This window comes from Chelmon rostratus, chromosome 2, assembly GCF_017976325.1.
Source record: "Chelmon rostratus isolate fCheRos1 chromosome 2, fCheRos1.pri, whole genome shotgun sequence".
In the NCBI taxonomy this organism is placed as follows: Eukaryota; Metazoa; Chordata; class Actinopteri; order Chaetodontiformes; family Chaetodontidae; genus Chelmon; species Chelmon rostratus.
In genome coordinates this window covers 20,353,591-20,375,988 of record NC_055659.1, presented here as the reverse complement: position 1 = coordinate 20,375,988, position 22,398 = coordinate 20,353,591, and the positions used below count along the sequence as shown (strand labels likewise).

General features: G+C 42.2%; 2 protein-coding genes across 2 annotated transcripts; one reads left to right on the top strand and one right to left on the bottom strand.

Moving 5' to 3' along the window:
• Positions 1-684: 684 nt before the first annotated feature.
• pusl1 (pseudouridine synthase like 1) lies at positions 685-15,368 on the top strand. The gene is made up of 8 exons (XM_041957297.1): positions 685-1,460; positions 1,536-1,596; positions 2,828-3,015; positions 7,027-7,176; positions 9,509-9,679; positions 13,592-13,646; positions 13,842-14,004; positions 14,265-15,368. Exons 1-8 carry the CDS (start codon positions 1,405-1,407, stop codon positions 14,327-14,329), a joined length of 909 nt encoding a protein of 302 aa, XP_041813231.1. The 5' UTR covers positions 685-1,404; the 3' UTR covers positions 14,330-15,368.
• LOC121620995 (ATP-dependent RNA helicase DDX19B) lies at positions 14,488-20,717 on the bottom strand. The gene is made up of 12 exons (XM_041957285.1): positions 20,534-20,717; positions 20,023-20,062; positions 19,846-19,935; positions 19,571-19,706; positions 19,398-19,490; positions 19,081-19,183; positions 18,769-18,883; positions 18,443-18,620; positions 17,957-18,194; positions 17,334-17,496; positions 16,892-17,083; positions 14,488-16,710 (listed from the first exon to the last, which is right to left on the bottom strand). Exons 1-12 carry the CDS (start codon positions 20,588-20,590, stop codon positions 16,649-16,651), a joined length of 1,467 nt encoding a protein of 488 aa, XP_041813219.1. The 5' UTR covers positions 20,591-20,717; the 3' UTR covers positions 14,488-16,648.
• Between the last annotated feature and the right edge of the window lie 1,681 nt (positions 20,718-22,398).

The following is a 22,398-nucleotide window of genomic DNA, read 5'->3' as shown; positions in this document are numbered from 1 at the left end:
AATTGAAAGTCAGTAAACTCTGAAGAAGCTAACCTGGTTGATGTATATGAAATGAGCACCATCCCCCAATCTTCTAGGTATGCTGACCATTATGTGCTCAAGGAATAGTCTACAGAGAACTAGTAATAAGTCAATCAAGGGGAATATGAGAGTTAAATTTTAATACTTATGCAATCAAACAATACTGGAATAAAAGCTCAGTGGTTAAATACTGTCACCGCCAAATGAGGGCTACCTAACTACCTGTGGGCCAAATTAAGCCACATATCTAAAACATCTGCCAGTTTCAACAGAGCCGAGTATCTGACGCTTGAAAGACAGATGGACTTGACATTTTCATAGCCTCAAGTGTATTAGCTTGAGAACTTAAGAAAAAAGAAAAACCTTAAGATTTTAAGTTAAGGTTTTTTTTCGATGGTATATTGTGCAATACCTAACTGAAAAAAAGAGAAATTCTGTTTACTTATAATAGTATTATAGACTAAGCTGAATTTAAGAGGGCTATTTTTCTTCTTCTTTGTTTTTTTATCCTATCCTATCACAGTCACCTTGCTCGTGTCTTTATCCCACTCGCAGCTCACGCATCTCCTCTAAATCATACAGTCTTTGGTCTCAATGATTTGAGACCGGCCCCCCACCCCCCCAACCCCGCCTCCTGTTGTTTGACGTCATCAAAAAGGGACCGACAAGACTACAACCTCGTACAAGTCCTCCCTCTGACATCAAGAAGGAAACATAACGCCCGAAACAATACATTCGTACCAACACGCGTAGTACATCTGGCATTTTATGTCACGCGCATTAGCGGGTCCATACAGGAAGCATGTTGTAGAGGCAGCGCGCGGACAAACGTGTAGTCAAAGATGGCCAGATGTTCACGTACGAGTTAGCTTGTGTGACCTGCTGAATGCCAGTGTGTGACAGGGTGATTTCATGGTTAATCCTTTATCGAGTTAATATTAAGAACACATACTGACTAGAGCAACACACAAGCCCGCTCTTCTAATATATTAACTGAGACGCTGCAACTGGCGTCTGAAATGTTTTTCCGGACTACAAATTAAACTTATGAGCCCACGCGGAATTGTACGTGTTGACGCTCGTGCTGCTGTGTTATCGCTCGTGCTGTTGTGTTGACGCTCGTGCTGCTGTGTTGTCTCTGCTGCAGTCATTCGCGTCTTTTCAGTCCTTAAACACAAGAGTGCTTCACCAGAGTTTTTTTTAAACTCGTCCTTCACTGACCCCCAGTCCCCCATCTCAAAGACTAAACCTGCTCCCGCAGACGCGATGTTTATGTCAGAGTTGTACCCGGAAATAGGCTTTTTTTCTTCTTAATATGATGTTTAACTTCTGCTAACAATCGAACGATATAATCAAGAAGTGTCAGAAGCATTTGGAGGGAGCATGAACAACCGGGCACGTTACCTCATCTTCTTTCAATACATTGGAACAAATTACTGGTAGGTTATACTGCAGGATAACTTGTCACTGACGGGTGTTATTGATTTATTATTTGATGATCATTATCTCTGCAGCGGCGCAGTGAAAGTGCCTCCAGAACAGCTGAATAAGAGCGGAGTGCAGGACCACTTAGAGGTACGTTTTGCTGAAGATGATCGTGTTGTCTTTCGTCCTTCCTTCCCTCCCTCCATCCTCAGGTCTACTCTTGTAAAACTGCTTCTGGAATATGAGCAGATTATATCAGTCTGGTTTAGGGCTGCAACTAATTACGTTTGTGGTTGATTAATCTGTTGATTATTTTCTCGATGAATCGATGTGTGGTTTTGTCTATAAAATGTGAGAAAATATCGATCAGTGTTGCACAAAAACCCAAGATGACGTCCTCAAATGTCCTGTTTTGTCCACAATCCAAAGGTAAAACTGACGCAGTCTAATGCAACACCTTCTCGATTGTTGTCATGTTCAGTTGTTTGGCTGAGGTGTTGATTCAGCTGTATGATCTTTTAGAGGCTGCAGCTTGTGGGGCTGTTGATTTGTTTTGAGTTGACAGGTGTTTCTATTATTGTCCACCCCATTTATAGAGAAATAACAGAAACATCCTTCTGTATAATGCAATACAATTCATTATTTTATTTGTAAAACAAAGAAACAAAAAAGTACACGCCTCAGTGGAGCGCAAACCATCCATCAGCGCTGCAGACGACTTCACGTCCTAAAACAGAAGCCCGAGTGTTCAGATGGCTGCGTGCCGGCTGTGCTCAGTTTTAAAAAGCACAATTCTGTTTAACAATCTGACATTTTTTCCTCCGTGGTGACAGCAGATTGCATGTTGGTGATCCTGTGAAATTAAGGACTGAGGAAGCAAATGGTTTTGACTGAGGCGTGAAAGGGAGGAACATTCACAAGTTGGACAAATAAGTATCAGTTAAAAGTGTATTCAGTGACCACCAGCCATAACAGCATAATGATGCCTGAAACCCAATACTCCAGAGTGCCTTTGTGGTCCAGTAGACCTACAGGACCTCTGCTGCGTGTCATTCCCATCACTCAACCCCTCGTCTCCTGTCCGCTCTCTACTGCGGAGCTAACACTGCATGTCTAATATGGCCTATAAGTGTACTAGAAAAAAAGTACACACACACATACACAACTAGGGGAAACAAAGATAACAGCAAAGACAATCACAGACTTTTTTTCTTGCTGTGTTCAGCTCTATTTGAGATCCATTTTTTCTGTCTTTTAATGTGACTTTTTTTCTTTCTGTTTGTGGAAAACTGTGGTTAACTTCATTCACGTAACTCAAAAGGTTTTTATAATATAACCCGCAGTTCTTTACCTCTCTGATGTGCTCTCTGTCTGCATGCAGGCCGCAATAAGGAGGCTGAGGCCGCTGAACCCGGTATCTCTGTCGGTGTCCAGCAGGACAGACACGGGTGTCCACGCCCTCTCTAACTCTGCCCACTTCGACCTAGAACGCAAGAACGATAAGCCGCCGTTTACTGCGGACCTTCTTGTCCAATCCCTTAATTTCCACCTCAGGACAGAGCAGATCAGGTGAGTCAGGACTCCTCAGATTAAAGTGAAATTGCAAAAGTTCTGCCACAAAATTTCAGCATCGGACAATTTCTGTGATTTTGGTGATTTTAATTGTTTGGTTGTCGGATCCTCTCACTCATAAGAATGAGTCAAACTGATCTATACTTCGTACAGGTGCTGGACATGTGACCAGAAATTGACTTTCCTAACACAGATAGTTGGTTAGTTTGTTCCTGTCCCACACAGCTCTTAAAGGTGCACTATGCAGGATTGTCCCGAGAAACACTGTATAGACTTATGTTAAAGTAATCTCTCCCAATCATCACTTAGGACCCACTGCAAGGTCGTGGTGGTGTATTTATCTGCAGCGTTTCTGCCCTCGGCCTGTATTTTCTTTTACTGTGTTCGGGACATTTCAGGTGTGTTGCCTCCCGCCAATCACAGCCCACAGGCGATGTTGGGAAAAAGGTAGCGACCAGACTGACACTGTAATCTGTGTCGCCTGTCTCTGAAGCTCGGGAAGCTCTGGACATGAAAACAATCAGCTAACGTTGCTGCTGGCTTGTTGACTGATCACTCTGTGTTGTAGTTATGTTATTTTCATGACTAGTAGTTATTCTCCACTACAACGCCTGTTAGCAAGCTAAACTGAACAAGGCTAACCTCGCCGGCTAATTAAAGACGGCAATCCAACAATTACCTTCAGGACACCGTTGTGGATAAAACATTAGCGTCATACGCATATGTGGCTTTATGAAGCTCAGCAGCTGGTAAATAATTTTACACTAAACAAAGCCCAGAGACATCTTCTGGATCCTGTACCGCTTCACTCCACAGTGTTCTCTGTAGTTTCTTTTCCATGTTTAACATCGTGTCATATGCTGACTATTGTGTGTTTGCCACTCAGAAGGGGAGTAACCATGGTGACCTCTGCTCATGTACCAACCATCTGTCACACACCAAAATCACCCCATTCACAATGTGAATGATTTTATCCAGTTTGCCTTATTTATAAGTGTTTAAAACCTTAAAGCACGCAAAAGCAACATCTATACATCTATTCTTAGATTTCTATTAACAATGCGAGCACTGCCCGAGGACACGCCTCCTGTAATTAATTACAAACAGCAGTAGATCTGTGTGGATATAGCTATTCTTAATGTCTACGCCAACAATTAGCGTATACAGCACATAGCCTAGTTCACCTGTTGAGCAGTTAAAGGAAAAGAGCAGCTCGAGTCGTGTGTCAGTACTTCAAATCCTGGCCCACCATCATCATCATCATGGGTTAAGACAGAGGAGTGAAAGCGTGAAACAGAGCGAGCCGTTTGGACACGGAGCAGAGAGGGGAGAGGAGGGAGGAAAGGGAAGCTCTCAGCATCCTGCTAATCCCTAAACCTGCAGAGAGAAGGTTGGAAAGGATTATCCCCGCTTTGCTTTTTGGTCTGTAGCATCCATTAATACACACACACACACACACACACACACACACACACACACACACACACACACACACGGATTCACAAGCTAAATGGAAATTACCGTCTTGATTAGTATGTGAAACCTGCTGAGAAATATACTGCACCAACACAAACTTTTTGTTCTGAGCAGTGTTGTGTGTTACGAAGCTGCCTCATGAAACAGAATTATTTATGAGCTCTGAACTTCCTTATATACACAGTGCCAAAAACATTCAAGCACCAGTAATGTTCGTACACACTCAAACACTGTGTTCAGATTGGACGGACGTCTCATTCCCAGTCTGTCCTGAAGACGCGCTGTCAGATCTGGCACCCAAACCAGCCATCTTTTCACATCTTTCTTGGAGGGAAGAAGTAACCAAAAAGAGTTTTTGTTACAGCAAGAATCGGAGTATGGCTTCTGGCTCGTAGCTTTGGTCTGCTGCCTCCTGAGATGAAGTGCCAAATCAAGATTTAAACATAGACTGCACACTGTAAAAAATGTCCCTCCAGTCAGGGGGTTCACTTGCCATGAAAAAGGGCCTCAATTAGCCTGAAATGAACGGCCCTTTTCCCCACAAGGGGAAACTGCTGAGTAGCAAAGTGGTTCCATGCCAAACAATGCCCCAGTTCCCAAATGAGTGAGGCCATGCTTTGTACACTGCTTATGAAAATTTTATTGGAGTGTGCGTGCATGAGCGTGCGCGTGTGTGTGTGGTTTAGGGGCCAGGCAAAGGTTGTCACTTCACATTGGAGCAGGCGCTAAAGGAAGGCAGATGCAAGGGTTTCCTCTGCCACGTGTCACACCTAATCTCCTCCCCTGGAAACGTAACCTAGTTTTTCTCACCGTGCGCTGCCACACAGACATACGCACACACACACACACACACACACACACACACACACATAGAGGGTACATGCACTGCTGTGTACAGAAAAAGAGACACATGTGCACACACATGTTGTTCTGTACACTCAAACATACTAACACACCCCTACCCCTTGTCGCTTCCTGCTTTCTCTAACACACAACACACATACACACATGCATGAATGCATACTCTTTGTACAGATGCACACTACAGGGTGGTGGTGTGGTTTGTGCGCTCACAATCAGACGGGCGCAGCCGGCTGCAGCTCTTTGTTCTCTTTAGTTTACAGATGTAAGCATTAAAGATTCCCCACCTGTCACTGCGTCCTTACTGTACGATGCATCTCTGCCTCACTGCAGAGAGATTTCACTTCTTTTATCAGCTGTGAGCATACGAGGAATGATAATGAACCGCCCATTAAGACACAGTGGCTTTGTAGTGTGTTGCTCAGAGAAACTTTGGACCGTTAAAAAGTAGATCGAAAGAAAATTAACTGCCAACTGTTTTGATAATCCATTGATCACTTCAGTCATTATTCAGGCAAAAATGTCAAACATTTGCACCTTCTAAAATATAAGAATTAGCTGCTTGTCTTTGTCATTTATGACAGTAAATGAAGAGTCTTTAGCAGCAATCTGAAGACGTCACTTTGGGATCTGTCAAATTCTGACAAGCATTTTTCACAAATTTCTGAAATTTTATAGACTAAATGATTTATCATTTAATTGTGAAAAAAATCAGTAATTAATAATTAAAAGAATCTTTAGTTCCAGTCCTGCTGTATTTTGACTGGTTGGTGAGACTCGGAATATGAACAACAATTGCAAGAGCAGATAAGTTTAAATAACTTACCAGAAATAGTAGTTTTCAGTGAAGCTGCCAGTCAATGATTTAACATTTTTAAAAAGTTAACAGCGTTGATGTTGAACGCTGAAGCACCAGCCATGACGACAGCTGGAACTGTCACTTAGTCATCATCACACAAGCTTGAACAGTCTGAAACATTAAAAACAGCCAAATATATTCAAATCTTTTTTTAGTCCAATTCTTTGTAAGTCTTTGATGTTTTATTACCCAGCACTGTTTGGCTCAGCGTTTCAGCAGCCACACTTTGCACAAAGTTACATGTGCAGCACTTTGATCTGACGCCAGCTCGTCACACACACTCATAAATTGATCCACACTGGTTGATTCAATCATCAGAGGAAATTGAGGCTGACCACATTAGAGTTATCACATGATCCATCCCCGCCCGTATGCCTTTGTGTGTGCACAGACACACAGGAAGTGTCCTGTTAGTTGTACCCCTGATGGAGTCAAATCAAAGAGCTCCAGCCTCTTGATTCTGTTGTGATGCTGACTGAGTGAGTATAAGCGCTTGGCTCTTTAGGGTTCTTGGCAGCCCGTTTAGGACTCTGACAATGGGTGTGCTTTTGTATAAAAAGCTGCAGCGTTGGCATTTTGGACAATGACTTGTGCACTGTTTTTCTTGCCGGCAGTACAAAATGAGAGTATTAGCACCATCTGTGTGTGGAGGCTGCTTCAGTCTAAGGAAGAAAGGAGGCAAACAGCCACCAGAATTTAAATGTTTGATATAATTTCCTGTGATTTTTGAAGAAATAGCTGCACATTCATAAGGTCATGTCAGAGTTCCAGCTTTTCGGGCCTTTCTCTTAAGCTGCTCTTCGCTCTGCCAGGGTCACCCATGCCCACCGCGTGCCTGATGACTTCCACGCCCTTTTCCGTGCCCAGTCTCGGACTTACGTCTACCGGATCGCTCTGGGATTGCCCTTTCACGACCTGCTGCCCCTCACAGAGAGCAGTCTCTGCTGGAACCTCCGCAACACGTGAGTTACCCCGCTTTAAGACACAGCCCCTCCCTTCATTCACTCATCTGTCTTTATCTTTGCATTTGTGTGCATGATGATTTCCCTTTAGAAATGGAAATCCAGCTCAATCTAACAAGTAGGTCCAGACACTCACACACACACACAGACACACCCTCAGTCAGCGTGCGCCAAACAATGGCGCGTTAAACACATGAATAATCCACACGTGCCGCGCCGGAGCGGCGAATTAGGGCCAGTCAAACAAAGTGTTTCATCTGAGCTGACGTCCCTAAAACAAACAAAGGAGACGGAGGGAGAGGAAGGAGACTCGAGGAGGGATGGACAGAGTGCAGAAGGAGGGGAAGAGGCAGATGAAATGGCGAGCGCCTCACAGCTCAGACGGTCTTTTAGCTGTGATTGGAAGGAGGGAGCGTGAAGAGACACATTTCAGAGAGCGTACGTATGAGCGTTTGTCTACGCTTCACTTTTTTGGGGGAATGTAGGGCAAGATAAGCTGCAGGCTTATACACATGCAGAACAACACCCACGCACATTACCCTGACTGTTTGTTTTTTTTTTCACTCTTTCTCTCTCCCACCCTTCTCCTTCTCCTTCTATCCACTCCACTTTTTCATCTCTCCCTCTTTCTATTCCTCCATCCCTCCCTCATCCCTCTCTCTGGTGCCTCTGCTTCGTTATCCCCCCTCTCATTTTCAGCATCCATCTCGTCCTTCCACCCCTGAGCGTCTCTGCCTCAGCAGCCTCTCTCTCCTGTCTTTGATCTGCCTCTCCCTCGTCATCATCACACCCCCCATCTCTCCCGCTGCAAAAAATGTTCATCTCCCCTCTTCACTTTAGTGTTGAATTTAGTCTCGAAATCTTGCAGTGAGATCATTTCATTATCTCTCTTCATTTTTTCATTCAAGAATGTTTTGAAGCCCAGTGATCATAATGACTTTTTGAAATTATTGAAAGATTAATTGCATAATGGAAGCAAACTATTCACATATTTTTAGGTTTTCAGACATAACAGAAATGTCAGCAATTCTTGGAACTTTGTCAGCTCTTGAAAAACTATAATCAACAACTGACACTTAATCTCAGTGAGGGCTGCAAGTTATGATTATTTACTGACTGATTTTTTGATGAATCGTTTAGTTTGCAAAACATGAGCGTGTAGTCAAATTCTCTCAAAGCCCAAGGCAATAACCTTGAATGGCTTGTTTTATCTCAATGTATTAAATGTTAAGTCATACAACAAAGAGAAAAGCAGCAAATGATCAGATTCTCCATTTTTGCTTGCTAATTGACTTGAACACAATTTTTGCTGATTATTTTTCTGTTGAACGACTGATCAGTTAATCAATTGTTTCAGCTCTGATCTCCACAAATAAAAAGACAAAGTAACAATAATTGTAAGAAAACGCTGCTAAACACACTGTGAGGCTGTATTACAGCGGTGCTTTGAGCTACCCAAGCTGCAGCAATAACAATGCTAACACTTGCTAACATGCTGATGTTGACCATGTTCACCAGCTTAGTGTGATAGCATTTTGTGAACTGGCACTTAACAGAAAGTACAGTTGATACTGATGGAAATGTCATCAATTTAGCAGGTCTTTGATCTGATTTAAGAAACTGAAGTACCAGACAAATCAAACTTTTGAATCTTATTGATGCTTCCGTCTTCAGACAAGAATTACTGTTGGCCAAACTGTATGCCAGTTTCCAACTTCCAACAAGTCATGAAGGATAAACTGTAGACCGATTTGATCTGGGAAGAATCAAGGATCAATTTTTAAAAAGTTAACACAGCTGTTATGATTGTGATTTCTTTGCTCCACCACATCTTCATTCATGACTCTCAAGTTCAAGATTTGAGTGAGTGGATCACTCAACACACTCCTCCACTTCTCTGCTCTCTCTCTCTCTCTCTCTCTCTCTCTCTCTCTCTCTCTCTCTCTCTCTCCCTCTGTCACATCATATTGAAGCAGTGACAGAAGCATGAGACTATAGACCACCTGGGCACCGGCCCACTCCCACTCTCTCCCTCAGATGTAGCTGGCTGTTGACATGCTCTGCTCTCTCACGCGGCATAGTGTGTCAGAAAGTTTCATATTATGTAAGTCAACCAGTAAAGTATTCCAGTTTGAAAGCAGGGACACAGAGGCCCATCGTCCTCAGTGTTCGCACCACATCCCAGCTGCATGACCCTGCTGCTCAGGCAGGACGCTCTGGAGTCACGTCGCAACATCACAATGTGTCTGCAAAAGTTGATTTAAGAAGTCAGCCTGCTCCCGTACAAAATGTATTTCAGGGTCATTCATTAGGACAACAATGTTTGTTTCAGGGAGCTGGATGTGGGAGCCATGCGCGAGGCTGCCGGCCTGCTGGTTGGGCTTCAGGACTTCAGCAGTTTCAGGGCGATCAACTCTGACTTGCCTTTTCGAAACCCTGTGAAGATGCTGTATGTGGCCAGCATACAGCCAGGATGCTCCTTCGCACAGGCTCACTTCCATAGGTAGGCTATACACATTCATGCTAATCACATTGGCTACCAGCAGGCTGCACATACAGAAAGTTCAAAACATTTATAGATGTAAGGTCTCACATCGAAGCTGATTTCTTTTCTTTCTCTATTCCTTTTTTTTTTTAGCTGCTAAATGCTCCGCTATGTTTACTAGCTAGTCGCTAACTTGCCTGTCTGTTGTTTGCTGTTGCGGTTGTAAACAATGTTGATGAGAGCCGTGAGAGTGAACCAAAACTGTGGCGTTGCAGGCGTAAAACCAAGACGATGAGCTAAAACACTACGTATACACTAACTGAGAGCAAATACTTTTACACTACACATAGTATTCCTATCCATTGTTAATATGAAATATTGATTAGTGCAGCTTTAAGATGAAATTATGAGAATACTTAATGAAGCTTAGTTTAATATTTGACATTTTTTTAACTACTTTTGTCATTTGCTATTCGTAGCCTAGCTTAGCTTCGCACAAAGACTGGAAACAGGGGGAAACAACTTGCCTGGTTCTGTCCAACGCTAACAAAATCAACCTACAAGCACCTCTGAGACTCACTAATTAACACATTCTCTAGCTGTTTCCCAGTTTCCTGTCTTTATGTGAAGCTAAGCTAACCGTCTGACCGTGTAGCTTCATAAATCAAATGGGCAGACATGAGAGTGGTGTTGATCTTCGCATTAAGCCTTTGGGCAAGAAAGCAAATAAATGTAATTCCCTAAATGTTGAACTTTAAGGTGATTAAGAGGAGCGTGGGCAGAAGAGTCACCTGCTACTGTGGAGACCTTGGTTCAGTTCCCGGCAGCAGTACCTGCAGCTTGTTCGTGTGTTCTTGACGCTGGCAGGTGAAAAGAAGTGGCAGGATGTCACAGAGACAGCACATGGCTTTCTGCAGCCTCCCCGGGCCAACAATAGAGTTAGCAGTAAGACAGTGACCAGGGAACTAATTACTACAAAGTGGAGAAAGGGGGAAAATAAAGAAATAATGCATGTGCCTCTCCACTTCCAAAAAGATATATGTTGTGTTTCTCAATCTTGCATCAACTGACGCATAAGAAGTTGGCCAAAGTTTTAATCATTTACAGTCACTGCACTGAGCCAACTGTGCATGTACAGCCAAGAACATTTCCCTTTCAGTTCTTTGATGTGATATTTAGGTGAATCACAGGTCAAATAGACTCAAAACAAATCTTTATAAAATAATAATAAAACAAAACAAAACTGTAGCTTCTGTGAGAACTGAATCATACCCAGTTCACAACAGCCTGGCCCCCATTCATTAAAATTATAAATATCACTGCAAAATATGTTCATATGTTGTATCGAAGCAACAAAATGGGCATTATAGTTCCTAACATCGCACCACAATTCACACATCTTAGATCATGGAGGTAGAGGTGTATTTGTTTGTGGTAATTAATGTGCTGTGTGTGCGTGTGCATGCATGTGAGGCAGGTCATGCAGGATTATGTACTTTGGACAATGAAGGTCAACATAATCCATAGCAGAGATGGAGGTGGGGGTGCAGGGATGGAGGGAGAGAGAGAGGTTGAGGTGGAGGGGCTTTGGGAGATTACACATCCATGGGGGTCACTCTTTATGCCAAATGCCACTTTCATTGGCATTAATTATTTGCAGTGAAAATATGGTACACAATATGGACACAAGCAGACTGTAAGCAGGTCTCAGGGTAAATGTCACCGAGTCCCTTAACCCCAACACATGTGGTGCATTAACAAGCTGTGAGCATCAGATCTGTAACTGTGTGTCTGTGTGTCTGTGCGTGTGTTTGTTTGTTTGTTTGTTTGTGTGTGTGTGTGTGTGTGTATGTGTGTGTGTGTGTGTGTGTGTGTGTGTGTGGTTGCATTTTCACCAAACTGCTCCTTTCCTGCATCTGAGCTGTGTGTTTGTTTTCATCTTTATTCTAAGAAAAGGCGATAAAACAAGGAGAAATTGAGCAGTGAATTATTAAAGAGCAAAAGGTTGGACTACATATTGGATCCTAAACCAGGCAGCTGTGGTGTGTTCTCTGATCTCTGCTCGAGTATTTCTCCCCTGGGAAACTTTATCACACGCACTTAACAACCTTCTCCTTTGAATGTGTTTCTTTCTAAGGCTGCAACCTGCAACAAATTGTTCAGTTATGGATGGATTTATTGTTTAATCAATGAAATGTCCAAAAACTGAAAAATACCCATCCCAGTGCCTCAGAGCCTGAGGTGATGTTTTTTTAAGTCACGCCAGCGGTGTGACTCGGTCTGTCATATGGTTCAGACCTCTTTGGCCCAGGCTAAAACATCTCAACAACTTTTGGATGGGTAGTCATGAAATTCTGCGTTCATGGTTGCCAGAGGTTGGATCCTGCTGACTTTGGTCAACCCGTAACTTCCTGTTGCACCATCATGAGGTTGAATTTTGTGATCTTTAGTGAAATGTCTCAACCATTGGATGAAATGATATGAAGTCTGCTACAGACATGCACGTCCCGCTCAGGATGAATTGTAATTTGCCCAGTACAAAACTAATGACATTCCCATCAGCTGCAGTTGTGCTTAGTTTTTAGTGCTAATTAGCACGTGTTAGCATGCTAACAGGCTAGATTAGACCTGGTTAACATCGGCGTTTGTTTGTTAGCATTGTCATTGTGAGCATGTTAGCATGCCGGTGTCAGCATTTAGCCGAAAGCATCGCTGTGCTCAAGGAAAATTTCTCACAGAGCTGCTAGTATGACTGCAGACTCTTTGTCATGTTGTTTAAGAAATGACCTAAACATTTAATCAGTTATCAAAATAGCTAAAATGTACTGTATTTTCTGTCACTAAACTAATTGATAAATCAATGAATCCTATCAGCTTTATTTCAGCCAGTTTTTCAGACAAGTAAAATCAGTTCTTCAAAACTGTTTTGTTTGGATGGGAAAAGCAAAAATGTAAGACATAAATACAGGATTATTATCTTATTAGTGTCTCATCTTTGTCATTACCATGTCACGCTCACAGATGCAACATGAGACACAGCCTTCGTCTGTCCATGTGCAGATACTGTCCTTCACCAGAGCCCATGAGCTAACGGCCCTGGATGAATCTGTCTCTGCACTCTTTACATGTCAAATGTAATCAGACAGCAAGCGCTGACTCAAATTTGCATTTGACCCAATTCTTCCCATGTGCATGTTTGCTCAGTTCACTCTATTCTCCTCAAAATATAAAGTCAGTCAGCTCTGAGGAGAAAAAACTGCTTGACTTAAAAGTCAAAACGACAAAGATCAGTAAAAAGAAAAATTGAACGTCAAATTGTAAAAGAAACGGATTCATATTTTTTTTTATAGCATTACGCATAATCCTGTTGGGCCTAAGCTGCAGTGGCGTATTCAGCTCATGACATTTAAACAAATCTGTGCACGAGGAGAGTCCCCGGCTCTGTCTGAGCTCTGGCACGAGCGTGAATGTCACATCGGCCTCCGACTCTGTCCACACTGTCGGGGCAAGCTCTGAAAAATCTGACAAAAGAGAGAGAAAGCCGACGTGTCGCAACATGTTAGAATTGTTTGGAGTTTGTAGGTGTCATTCTGATCCACCGTCCTCCTGTATAGTTGTCCTTATGTGATACCACATCTGACAGCCATTCAAGATGTTTTCATGCTTCTGAGATGACACTTGAACCCCTGCGGTAATATTTAACCTTTCTTTAGTATGGCGCGTTCAGTCATTGGTGTCATGTAGGCTGTCATGCCTTTAGGTCTTGATGTTATTTTTATTATGTTTTGAGAATGTGCTTTAAAGCCTTATTTGCACCAATATGCAGAAAACACAATGAAACACACAGACATATAACGACTGCATATTCTTATATGTTATTTACGCATTTGTGCAAATTTTACACCAGTTGTGTTTTTTGTGTCTTTTCAGAGAGGTACCATTCTGGGAGCTGACTTTCACAGGCAGATCTTTTCTCTATAAGCAGGTGTGTTCCTCTATTGTCCCCAGTCACTTTAAAATCTGTCAATGTGTGTGTTTGTTGCTGCTAATTGTAAGTAAGTAGCGCCATCTGCTGGCGATGACTGAAAAATATGCATCATTAAGAAAGGTCAGTCAGCATAAAGGGAGCAGTAAAATGACATTTGTTTGAGGTATTTCTTGATTTGGCCCTGTGCTCCAGGTGCGGAGGATGGTAGGGGCCCTGGTGGCTGTAGGCCAGGGGCGGCTCTCGGTGCACCAGGTGAAGGAGATACTGGAGGCTCGGGACACTCGGGCCTACCCACAGGGCATGGCTGCTCCAGCCCGAGGCCTCTTCCTCACCAGGGTGGACTACAGAGAGACAGGTGAGGAGGCGTATAAGGACCAAAACAAGATATTCATATTATAATATCAAACAGAGGAAAAAACAGCAAATCCTCACTTTGGAGAATCTGGAATCAGAGAGTTTCAGAGAAACAATTATCAAAACAGTAATTTTGTTTCATTTGTCTCTTAATCTTAACGTGGGAAGCATACAGTTAGTGTTTGTTCACACCATCAGCAAGGTGTTGACTCCTTTGTGTATCATGTTGTTTGATTTATTTCCTCTTCTTTGCCTCCTCAGACCTGCAGCTTTCACCACAGACATCAGAGAAGTGTTTTATCTCCAGTGGAGACTCAGAGGATTAATTCTACTTCATGCAGTCATGTTGGTAAACTGTGGTTCCACACTACTGTATGCAATGATTGTAATGAAGTTTTATATTTATATTTTTTTCAGGGCAGCTTCACTCTGAGTCACAGTTTTTCCACACTTATACAAATAAACATCAGATGACGTACAGATGAACATCTACATGTTCTTTTAATTTGACATATTAAGAATACATAACTGTGTCCATGAACGCAGCTCAGCTACAGAATACCACACACCTTGAACCTATCATTGTCTACACATGACCTTCAGGTTACAACAGACAACTTGCTTCAAGCCTAGTTAGGCAGTATTACTCCTATGTATACATGTATGAACTGGGTTTTGGTAGGTTCTGACAATTATCAAACAAGGTATACAACATGTGGAGACGAGTGTTAAGTTCTATAGCCAAAACTGCTTCTTGTGTCCATGGCTCTCGTACAGTGGTATTACATTATGGATCAACAAAGTGCACACACTCACACTGATAATGTATACATCCAAATGTCCAAATAAAACTGCATACACTGCTTCTTTACCCAAAGGTCTTCACAGACCATTCTTGTGGATTTTCAGCACACTCTCACTTGCTTCTAGTTTGGCTCCGTCCGTTCATTGAGTTGAGTGATTTTCAGCAAGTTGTCTGTAAACAGTCCACTAAAACCAGACCACCACCAGCAGTCGTCTCAGCGCCGGTGGCAGCCAGATGAGGTTTGTAAAAGGTTCAGACTGACCAATCACTGCCCTTAATGTTCCAGCGCATTGATCAAATACACCAGACATCGCACTGTTTCCATAATTTTCATACAGTCACCCACTGATGCAAGGTTAACTGATTTAGGCTCACTGTATACTAAGTGCTGCATCTGTCAAAATTGAACCTCATGAGGAATGTTTTTGCACTTCTTAGAAGTGTCAATAATTCAGTCACGCTATTTCTTCGACCTAAAATTTTAAATATGTACACAAGTACATGTTTTCTATCCATGCGACCATGTTGGAGCAACACAGTGAATCTGATTGGCATAGGTCCTCAAGTCAATTCAGCATTTGGTTTCAAGAAGATAATTCACACATCCTAAAGACGCCCATAATTCAATATATAGTCAAAATTTCAAGTGTTAGCCAGAATATTAAGCCCAATGTCTTTGAATATCAGTAACAAAATCATATGTATATATAATGCACTTGAGGAAGGCATTGCGTATATTTTGTTAAACTCACAATCCTTAATAACAGCACAGTCTGGGTGAAGGATGTAACTGAGCTGAAGTCAAACTGGAGACCCTGATTGAAAAGATTGTGTAGGACAGTGACACACAGAGGGAAACTGGTCACATCAGAACTTAATGGCCACTTTTTGAATTAAATGAGGTTTTACAAGACAGATGAAGGAAAAAGAAGACAAATGAATAATGCTCAGTGGTGGCGCCAAGCCTGTCCTGATAATGGCCGTAATTGTTTTTAAATCATATAAATAACATGCGTGTGAGATGTGCGGTAGGCTGATGATTGATTATGGACTAAACAGAAACATCTAAATGAGTTAGTAGTGTATTATCACTCTAGGCAGCCTTTTTTGGCATTTGACTACACACCCTGATGCTAAAACTGAGGTTAATTCAGGATTAATTTCTGTCATGTGAATACAGGTTGATAGTATTTGACAATAGCTATCACAGATTGATAAGTTTGCATAGACCCTTGAAACCCAACCATCACCATCGCAACATCATAATCTTAATGATTAAACTACCGCTCAGAGCAGCATACCCAACTTCACCCTTTGTACTTTTGGTCAATACAGAGCACAATAAAGGCTGTAATAAATCTACATGATACAGTTACATTCAATTATACTTTGTTCCTTTTAAAATTAAAAACTTGGTGGCACATAAAATGGCTATTTTTCTATTCAGGTTATTTGTGAATCTCTTTAGAGTAGCTTGTATCATGCCACCACCACAGCCAACACCAAAAAGTGTTTTTTGTTTTTTTTTTATTCATGTGTGGTCAGTAAAACAGAGTCCACTATGGCTGCTCTTGCAGCATCACAATACACAGCAATAAACTCAGACTTTATTCAAAGAGGTACAAAGAGTGAAATGGGGTATGTTCCAGAGACTTACAAAACACTTGTCTGAGAGGAGAAATATCCACGTGTAAACATATGCTGTGTTTGTGGCTTTGCTCTTTTCTCCAACGGCTAAAAAAATAAAAGCATAAAACACTGTAGGAGCGTACAGTCCTTGAAGAGTGTAGGGGGAAGGGAAGTCGGGCCAGCGTCCTTCATGCGATACACGCTGCTCCCTTTAGCTGGCGATTTTCTCAATTTCATCCAGATCGTCTGTGTCTAGTTTTTCAATTTTCTTACCTGCAGAGGGAGAAACCACAGAGAATCATGGGGTTCATTAGAGTTGACATATGGCTAATAACTAAAAAGCCACCATTATTCTGAACTGAGTAACTGGAAACCATATTCACACTCCAGATCAAAATCAACTTAATCCTCTCTTTGTGTGTAAAAGAAAGTGTGAGTACTGTAGCAGGCTTACTGAAATGCTCCTGAATCCTGTTGAGGATGTTCATGCTCATCCTGCTGTCCACCATATTGATGGCCAGTCCCCTTTTGCCAAATCGACCTGTGCGGCCAATCCTGTGCAGGTACGTCTCATTATCTGGGTTACCATCCTTGTCTACTGGCAAGTCAAAGTTGATCACCACAGAAACCTGCTCGACATCGATACCTGGACGTGTGAGATAAGAGGGGAGAAAGAATAAATACAGGGGCAGTACTGTATTATTTAGATTTCTCTGTGGTATGTGCGCACCCAATGCATGTTTCATTCATTTAATTTGAGCAATAAAACATTCATTATTAGGTGTGTGCAAGATCACAGCCATAGAGAAAATGGCTTTTCGATGTACATTTAACGGCTAACAGAAAGTAATATGATGACATGATGCTGACTCGTTCTGGCAGCAGCTGGTCCTCACCTCGAGCACAAACATTTGTGGTGACCAGGACCTTCTCCTTGCCATCTCGGAAGCGGTCGATGACAGCAGCCCTCTGCTCCACCTGCATCTCTCCACTGAGCAGCGCCACCTGGTGGCCTTCTCTGGACAGCTCCCCTGCCAGCCAGCCTGCAGTCTTCCTCGTCTGGATCACAGAGAGGAAAGTGTTTTTACTACTTCCCCAGCAAACTAGGTGCTCATGTAACCGTGTTACATCTCTACACTTAGCAGCACGGTGTCGGGGGGGTGGGGCTCCACGTGCTATACTTACATCTTTACAACCTCTACCAACTTGCCATTTTCAACCTCTCCTCCCTGCTTTGTGTGACCACACCTGCACTTCAGTCAATTTTCACTGAATTTTTGTTGCCTGGTCTTGATGAAATATCACTTTTATAAGCTTAGATTTGTGGCACATGATTCATTCAAGGTAATTTGAACATCCAATGATAAATTTTATTTTTACAGTTTGTGGCTATGATAAATTGTGTGATTTTGGTGATTTGTTTTTTAAAGAAAAGATTCCTTTCAAACCCACTGGAGGACTGTGGGGTTCAGAGAGTTGATATAAGTCATGTATATAAATCTGAAGTGAAAGAACTCACATGGCAGAATATCATGGCCTGGGCAATGGTGATGGCTCCGTAGATGTTACAGAGGGCCTGGAACTTCTCCTCTCTGCTGTTGCACAACACATAGTACTGTTTGATGGTATCCAGCGTCTCCTCCTCTCTCTTCAACTTGATGATGTTGGGGTCAGGCACAATGCGCTGGGCAAAGTTCCACACCGTTTCTTCAAACGTGGCTGAGAACAGCAACATCTGGCAGTTTTTGGGCAGCATCCTGTGTGGTAGAGAAAGATCAAAGTGAGGTTGGCTTTCACAGGACTTTGAGAAAATCAAAATTACACACTAAAATGAGAATTTATGTGAATTCCATAGAGGACAACCTTGGTACATGTCAGGAATACAGCACATGAGCTCAGAGCTCGTAGATTATCATCAACATTTTGTCAAGATTTTCCCACATGAGTACTGTTCATTTAGTGTGTGTTGAAAATGTTTCTCCGCACTGCTGGTGCTTATTCTGACCTCTGGATGCGGATGCTCTGGTCCTGGTGACCCTGTGTGGCGATCATGACGTCAGCCTCGTCCAGCACAAACACCTTGATCTTCTTGGGGTCTATGAACTTGAATTTACTACACCAGTCCAACATGGTACCAGGTGTGCCAATAACAATCTGTTCCTGCAGCTTCATGCCCCGTTGCACTGAAATGTTCACAACAAACAAGCACTCATCAGCACACAGCCATGTTTTCATCAAAAGGAACAACTCAATTACCAGATTTAATTTTGTTTGAAAATCACTTCATTATCTATTACAGATGAAGCATTGTAGAGAGAAACGAAACCTTACATTTATTTCCTCTGATGGCGTAGACTAGTCTGACCTCTGGATAGTGTTTGCCCATCTGCTCAATTACCTTGCCAGTCTGAAGTGCCAGTTCATATGTGGGTGATACACACAGGCACTGATAGAGAGAAATGAAATGCGAGGAAAAGGGATTTAGGAGGTGGTAAAGGCTCTCATCATGTAGTTCAAATTATCAAGGATAATAACTGTTGTGAGAGACGAGTAAGAGGAGCCCACACATAGTCCGAACAGCAGGTCACGCACATCAGTTTTGAAACAGTATTTTAGAACAGCAAGGGAAGTGGAAAAACCAACCTGGGGATATTTGTTGTTGGGATCTACATGGCTGAGCATGGCCAGGACGAAGGCAGCTGTTTTCCCTGTTCCTGACTGCGACTGAGCAATCAGATTCTGTGGACTACAAGGAAACAAGGAATTAGACTGCAAGCAGGCAGTAAATTATTGTATTCATTAGTACCTTTTGAAAAGTGCATTTAATTTTACATGTTAAACTATAAAAGGAAAGATTACATTCATTTCGAAGGTAAAACAAGGTAGACAAAGGTAAACAACCCCAATTCCAAAAAGGTTAGGAAGCTTTGCATTTCATATAAAGTGAAAAGTATACTTACGGTTCGGCCAGCATCATAGGTAAGGCAGTCTCCTGGATTTTGGATGGCCGGTTGAAACCCATGCCATACACGCCCTGAAGCAGCTGTGGTTTGCTGCACACAGGTATAAATAGTCAAATATCTGATATCGTCAAGCAACAATAGAGACGAAAGGTCAGACAGAATTCACTTACAGTCGCAACTCCTCAAAGGACTTGACAGAGTAGAGCGGAGAGTTGGGATCCTTCTGAAGAACTTCCACTTGATTTGTATTATTGACGAGATTATTTCGTATCAGCTTGTTCAACAGTGACTGTGCAGCTTTATCCTCTGAAAAAAACAAGTTATGTTGCAATGAGTGTTACGACTTCAGAGAGAGCCAAGCATCTCGATAAGAGACAATCAAAAATGTCTGGCAGCTTCACCAGCAGATGAATGTTTTAGGGCATGTAATTATAAATCTGCCAACCTTTGTCATCCTCATCTGCAGTCTTGTTTTCTCCCTCAGCTTCTGACTTGGCAGCCCCACTGCTGGAGTCTGTTGCGTTTGCAGCCGTGCCTGCAACATTAAAAATCATTCAGCTATTTATATGCAAAACTTTACCTGACTATTGCATCTCGCATTAATGTCACTTCACACTCCTACCATTTTCCTCTGGTTTATCTCTTATTTGAAGACTGCCAATCTGCGAAGGGGGACAAAGTTTATCGTTACACAGCTGTTTTTCGAACTATTATTATTTACATCAGAACAAGCTCCCGATTATGCCTCTCTCTACTTGAGCTGCACAAACTAGGCCATGATTACTTCATTAGTATCGCTATTTTAACGCCTCTTGCATCATTTGCTCGCCAGCCAGCTAACTGCTAAAGCTAGTAACCCACTGAGCACGCAGCATCTAAGCTGAAGCTAGCGTTAGTTAACTTAGCTCTCACGACAAACCGAAGCCACCCGGTATTGTCTTTTTTTAAAAAGTTGATTAGAAACGTTTCTCAAACAGACCGTCATGGGAGCCCATTAATTCACTGGCAGCGATGTCGTTGAATAAAACAAGGCTGAGCGGCTAATTTCCGTGCACATTGTACCAGATCGGCCCAAAGCATCCTTTAAATAAGCTAACAACACGTTAGCTCGTGTTGCGTAAGTTCATCTTTACCGATTCCGCCGCGGCTTCTTGCTCGTCCACCGCCTGGGCCCAGGAGTCCGTTGCCATTGTGGGACAGTTTCTTCTTTTGTTATTTCACGAACGATAATTACACTACTAAAACACGCTCTAAGTGAGGAGTCCGTAATGTGAAAGTAACTCTTTCCCACAATGGCGTGCCGAAACCGATTCTGGGTACCTGTGCAACCGCTCTCTTGTCCGAGAAGAATGTAAGCGCCAACTGTTGTTAGTTCCCACTTTATTGAAAGTTCCCACCCGGCTGACAAAAAGGCTCAAGTGCAATTATCTATTAGATTCAGAATTAAAGAAACAAAACAAAACAAAACAAAACAAAAAATGTAATGACTTTAACAGCGTCATTTAATTTTTTGTGAAAAGATTCGGGAGGCTCAATGTCCCCAATCTCAAAAAACACTACTCTAATAAGACTGTAGGTGGCGCCAAAACGTTCTGCATAAACTCACACTTCCTAAATGCTATACATTTGAACTCATAAATCTGAAGACACACACACTTACACACGCATGCACGCACGCACATTGACAACAAAGCCGATGCAGGTCTGTTTATTTATAATCCAAAGGGCATGGGCAACTGTCTCAGGAAGCCAGACCCTTATGGACCTAAAGACCCCTGGCAATGAGTTTGTAGGAAATGTATTTATTCCAAATTTGTTTGGTAATATGCCCCACTAATACACAATACAAGCTGCCTTAGTAAAGGCCTTCATTTCTACATTTTTACCTGAGGCTCTGTCTTGTGTCTAAGGTAATTAAATTATCACAAACTAACTTGGAGGTGGGGTGCCTGAATATGAACCCCACAGCTCATTTTTGCCCCCGGCCCCCCTAGTGGTTAACCCAGCATTGAGGTACAACATAGAGATACAGTATGTTCGACCAGGAATGATGAGTGTTGGCAGTGACGCATCCATCTCTTTCTAAGTCTACCCATCCAGGACTGTAATAGATTGGTGCCTGAAAGAAAAGCCTAAAATCACATAGCAGCCTTCAGGCCTTCAAGTAAATGTAGCATCATTTCACAAATGACTTTCTTCAATGCACAATGTGTCTCAGAAGCTTTGTATTGATTACATTCATCGACAGTGAACATGAAATATATTACAGTATACTGTGTATTGCTAATACAGATTTTTTTTTTTTCCGAATAGTTCATCGACTCTAAAATTCACACACACTATGCTTAAGGTCTTTTCTCACTGAGATAACCATGAGAGGAAACCTCCTCTCAGCCTTCACTGGGATCACTGCAAACATGTTGCTGTTGTTGTTGTTGTCATTGTAAAAGCTCATTCAGAATGACTACATCATTGACAGCCTTACTGAATTAATGAGGGGGAGAACCCTAAATAACAAGACCACCAAATTAAGAAACTCAGAAGCATGAATGAACTCCTGTGATGCAACCAGTGTATCATCATCATCAAACAGCAACAACCAGTACTGAGTGAGAGAAGCTGGATCCCATGTGGAAAAACTCCCTTTGAAAGTGCAAATCATTGCAGTTTTTAAATTTCATTTTTTGACCACTTCAACTTTTAGGTGAGACAACAAATAATCATTAAACCATTTGTACAAATTTTATAGACACAAGTCAGGAAACTAGGTTCCCCAAAAGCATAATGAAGCATATGGCTCGTGTAGTGCATGCATATATGAGTGTGTGTGTGTGTGAGAGAGAGTATGTATTACATCCTGTTTACAATCTGTTTACACAGTCACATTGTCAAAATTCATCTATCTTTTGGGGACAAAAATGCAAGTCCCGATGTCCCCAACGATGTAAATCATTCAGGGGTTAGAATTTAGTTTAAGTATAAGGTTACTGTTAGGATA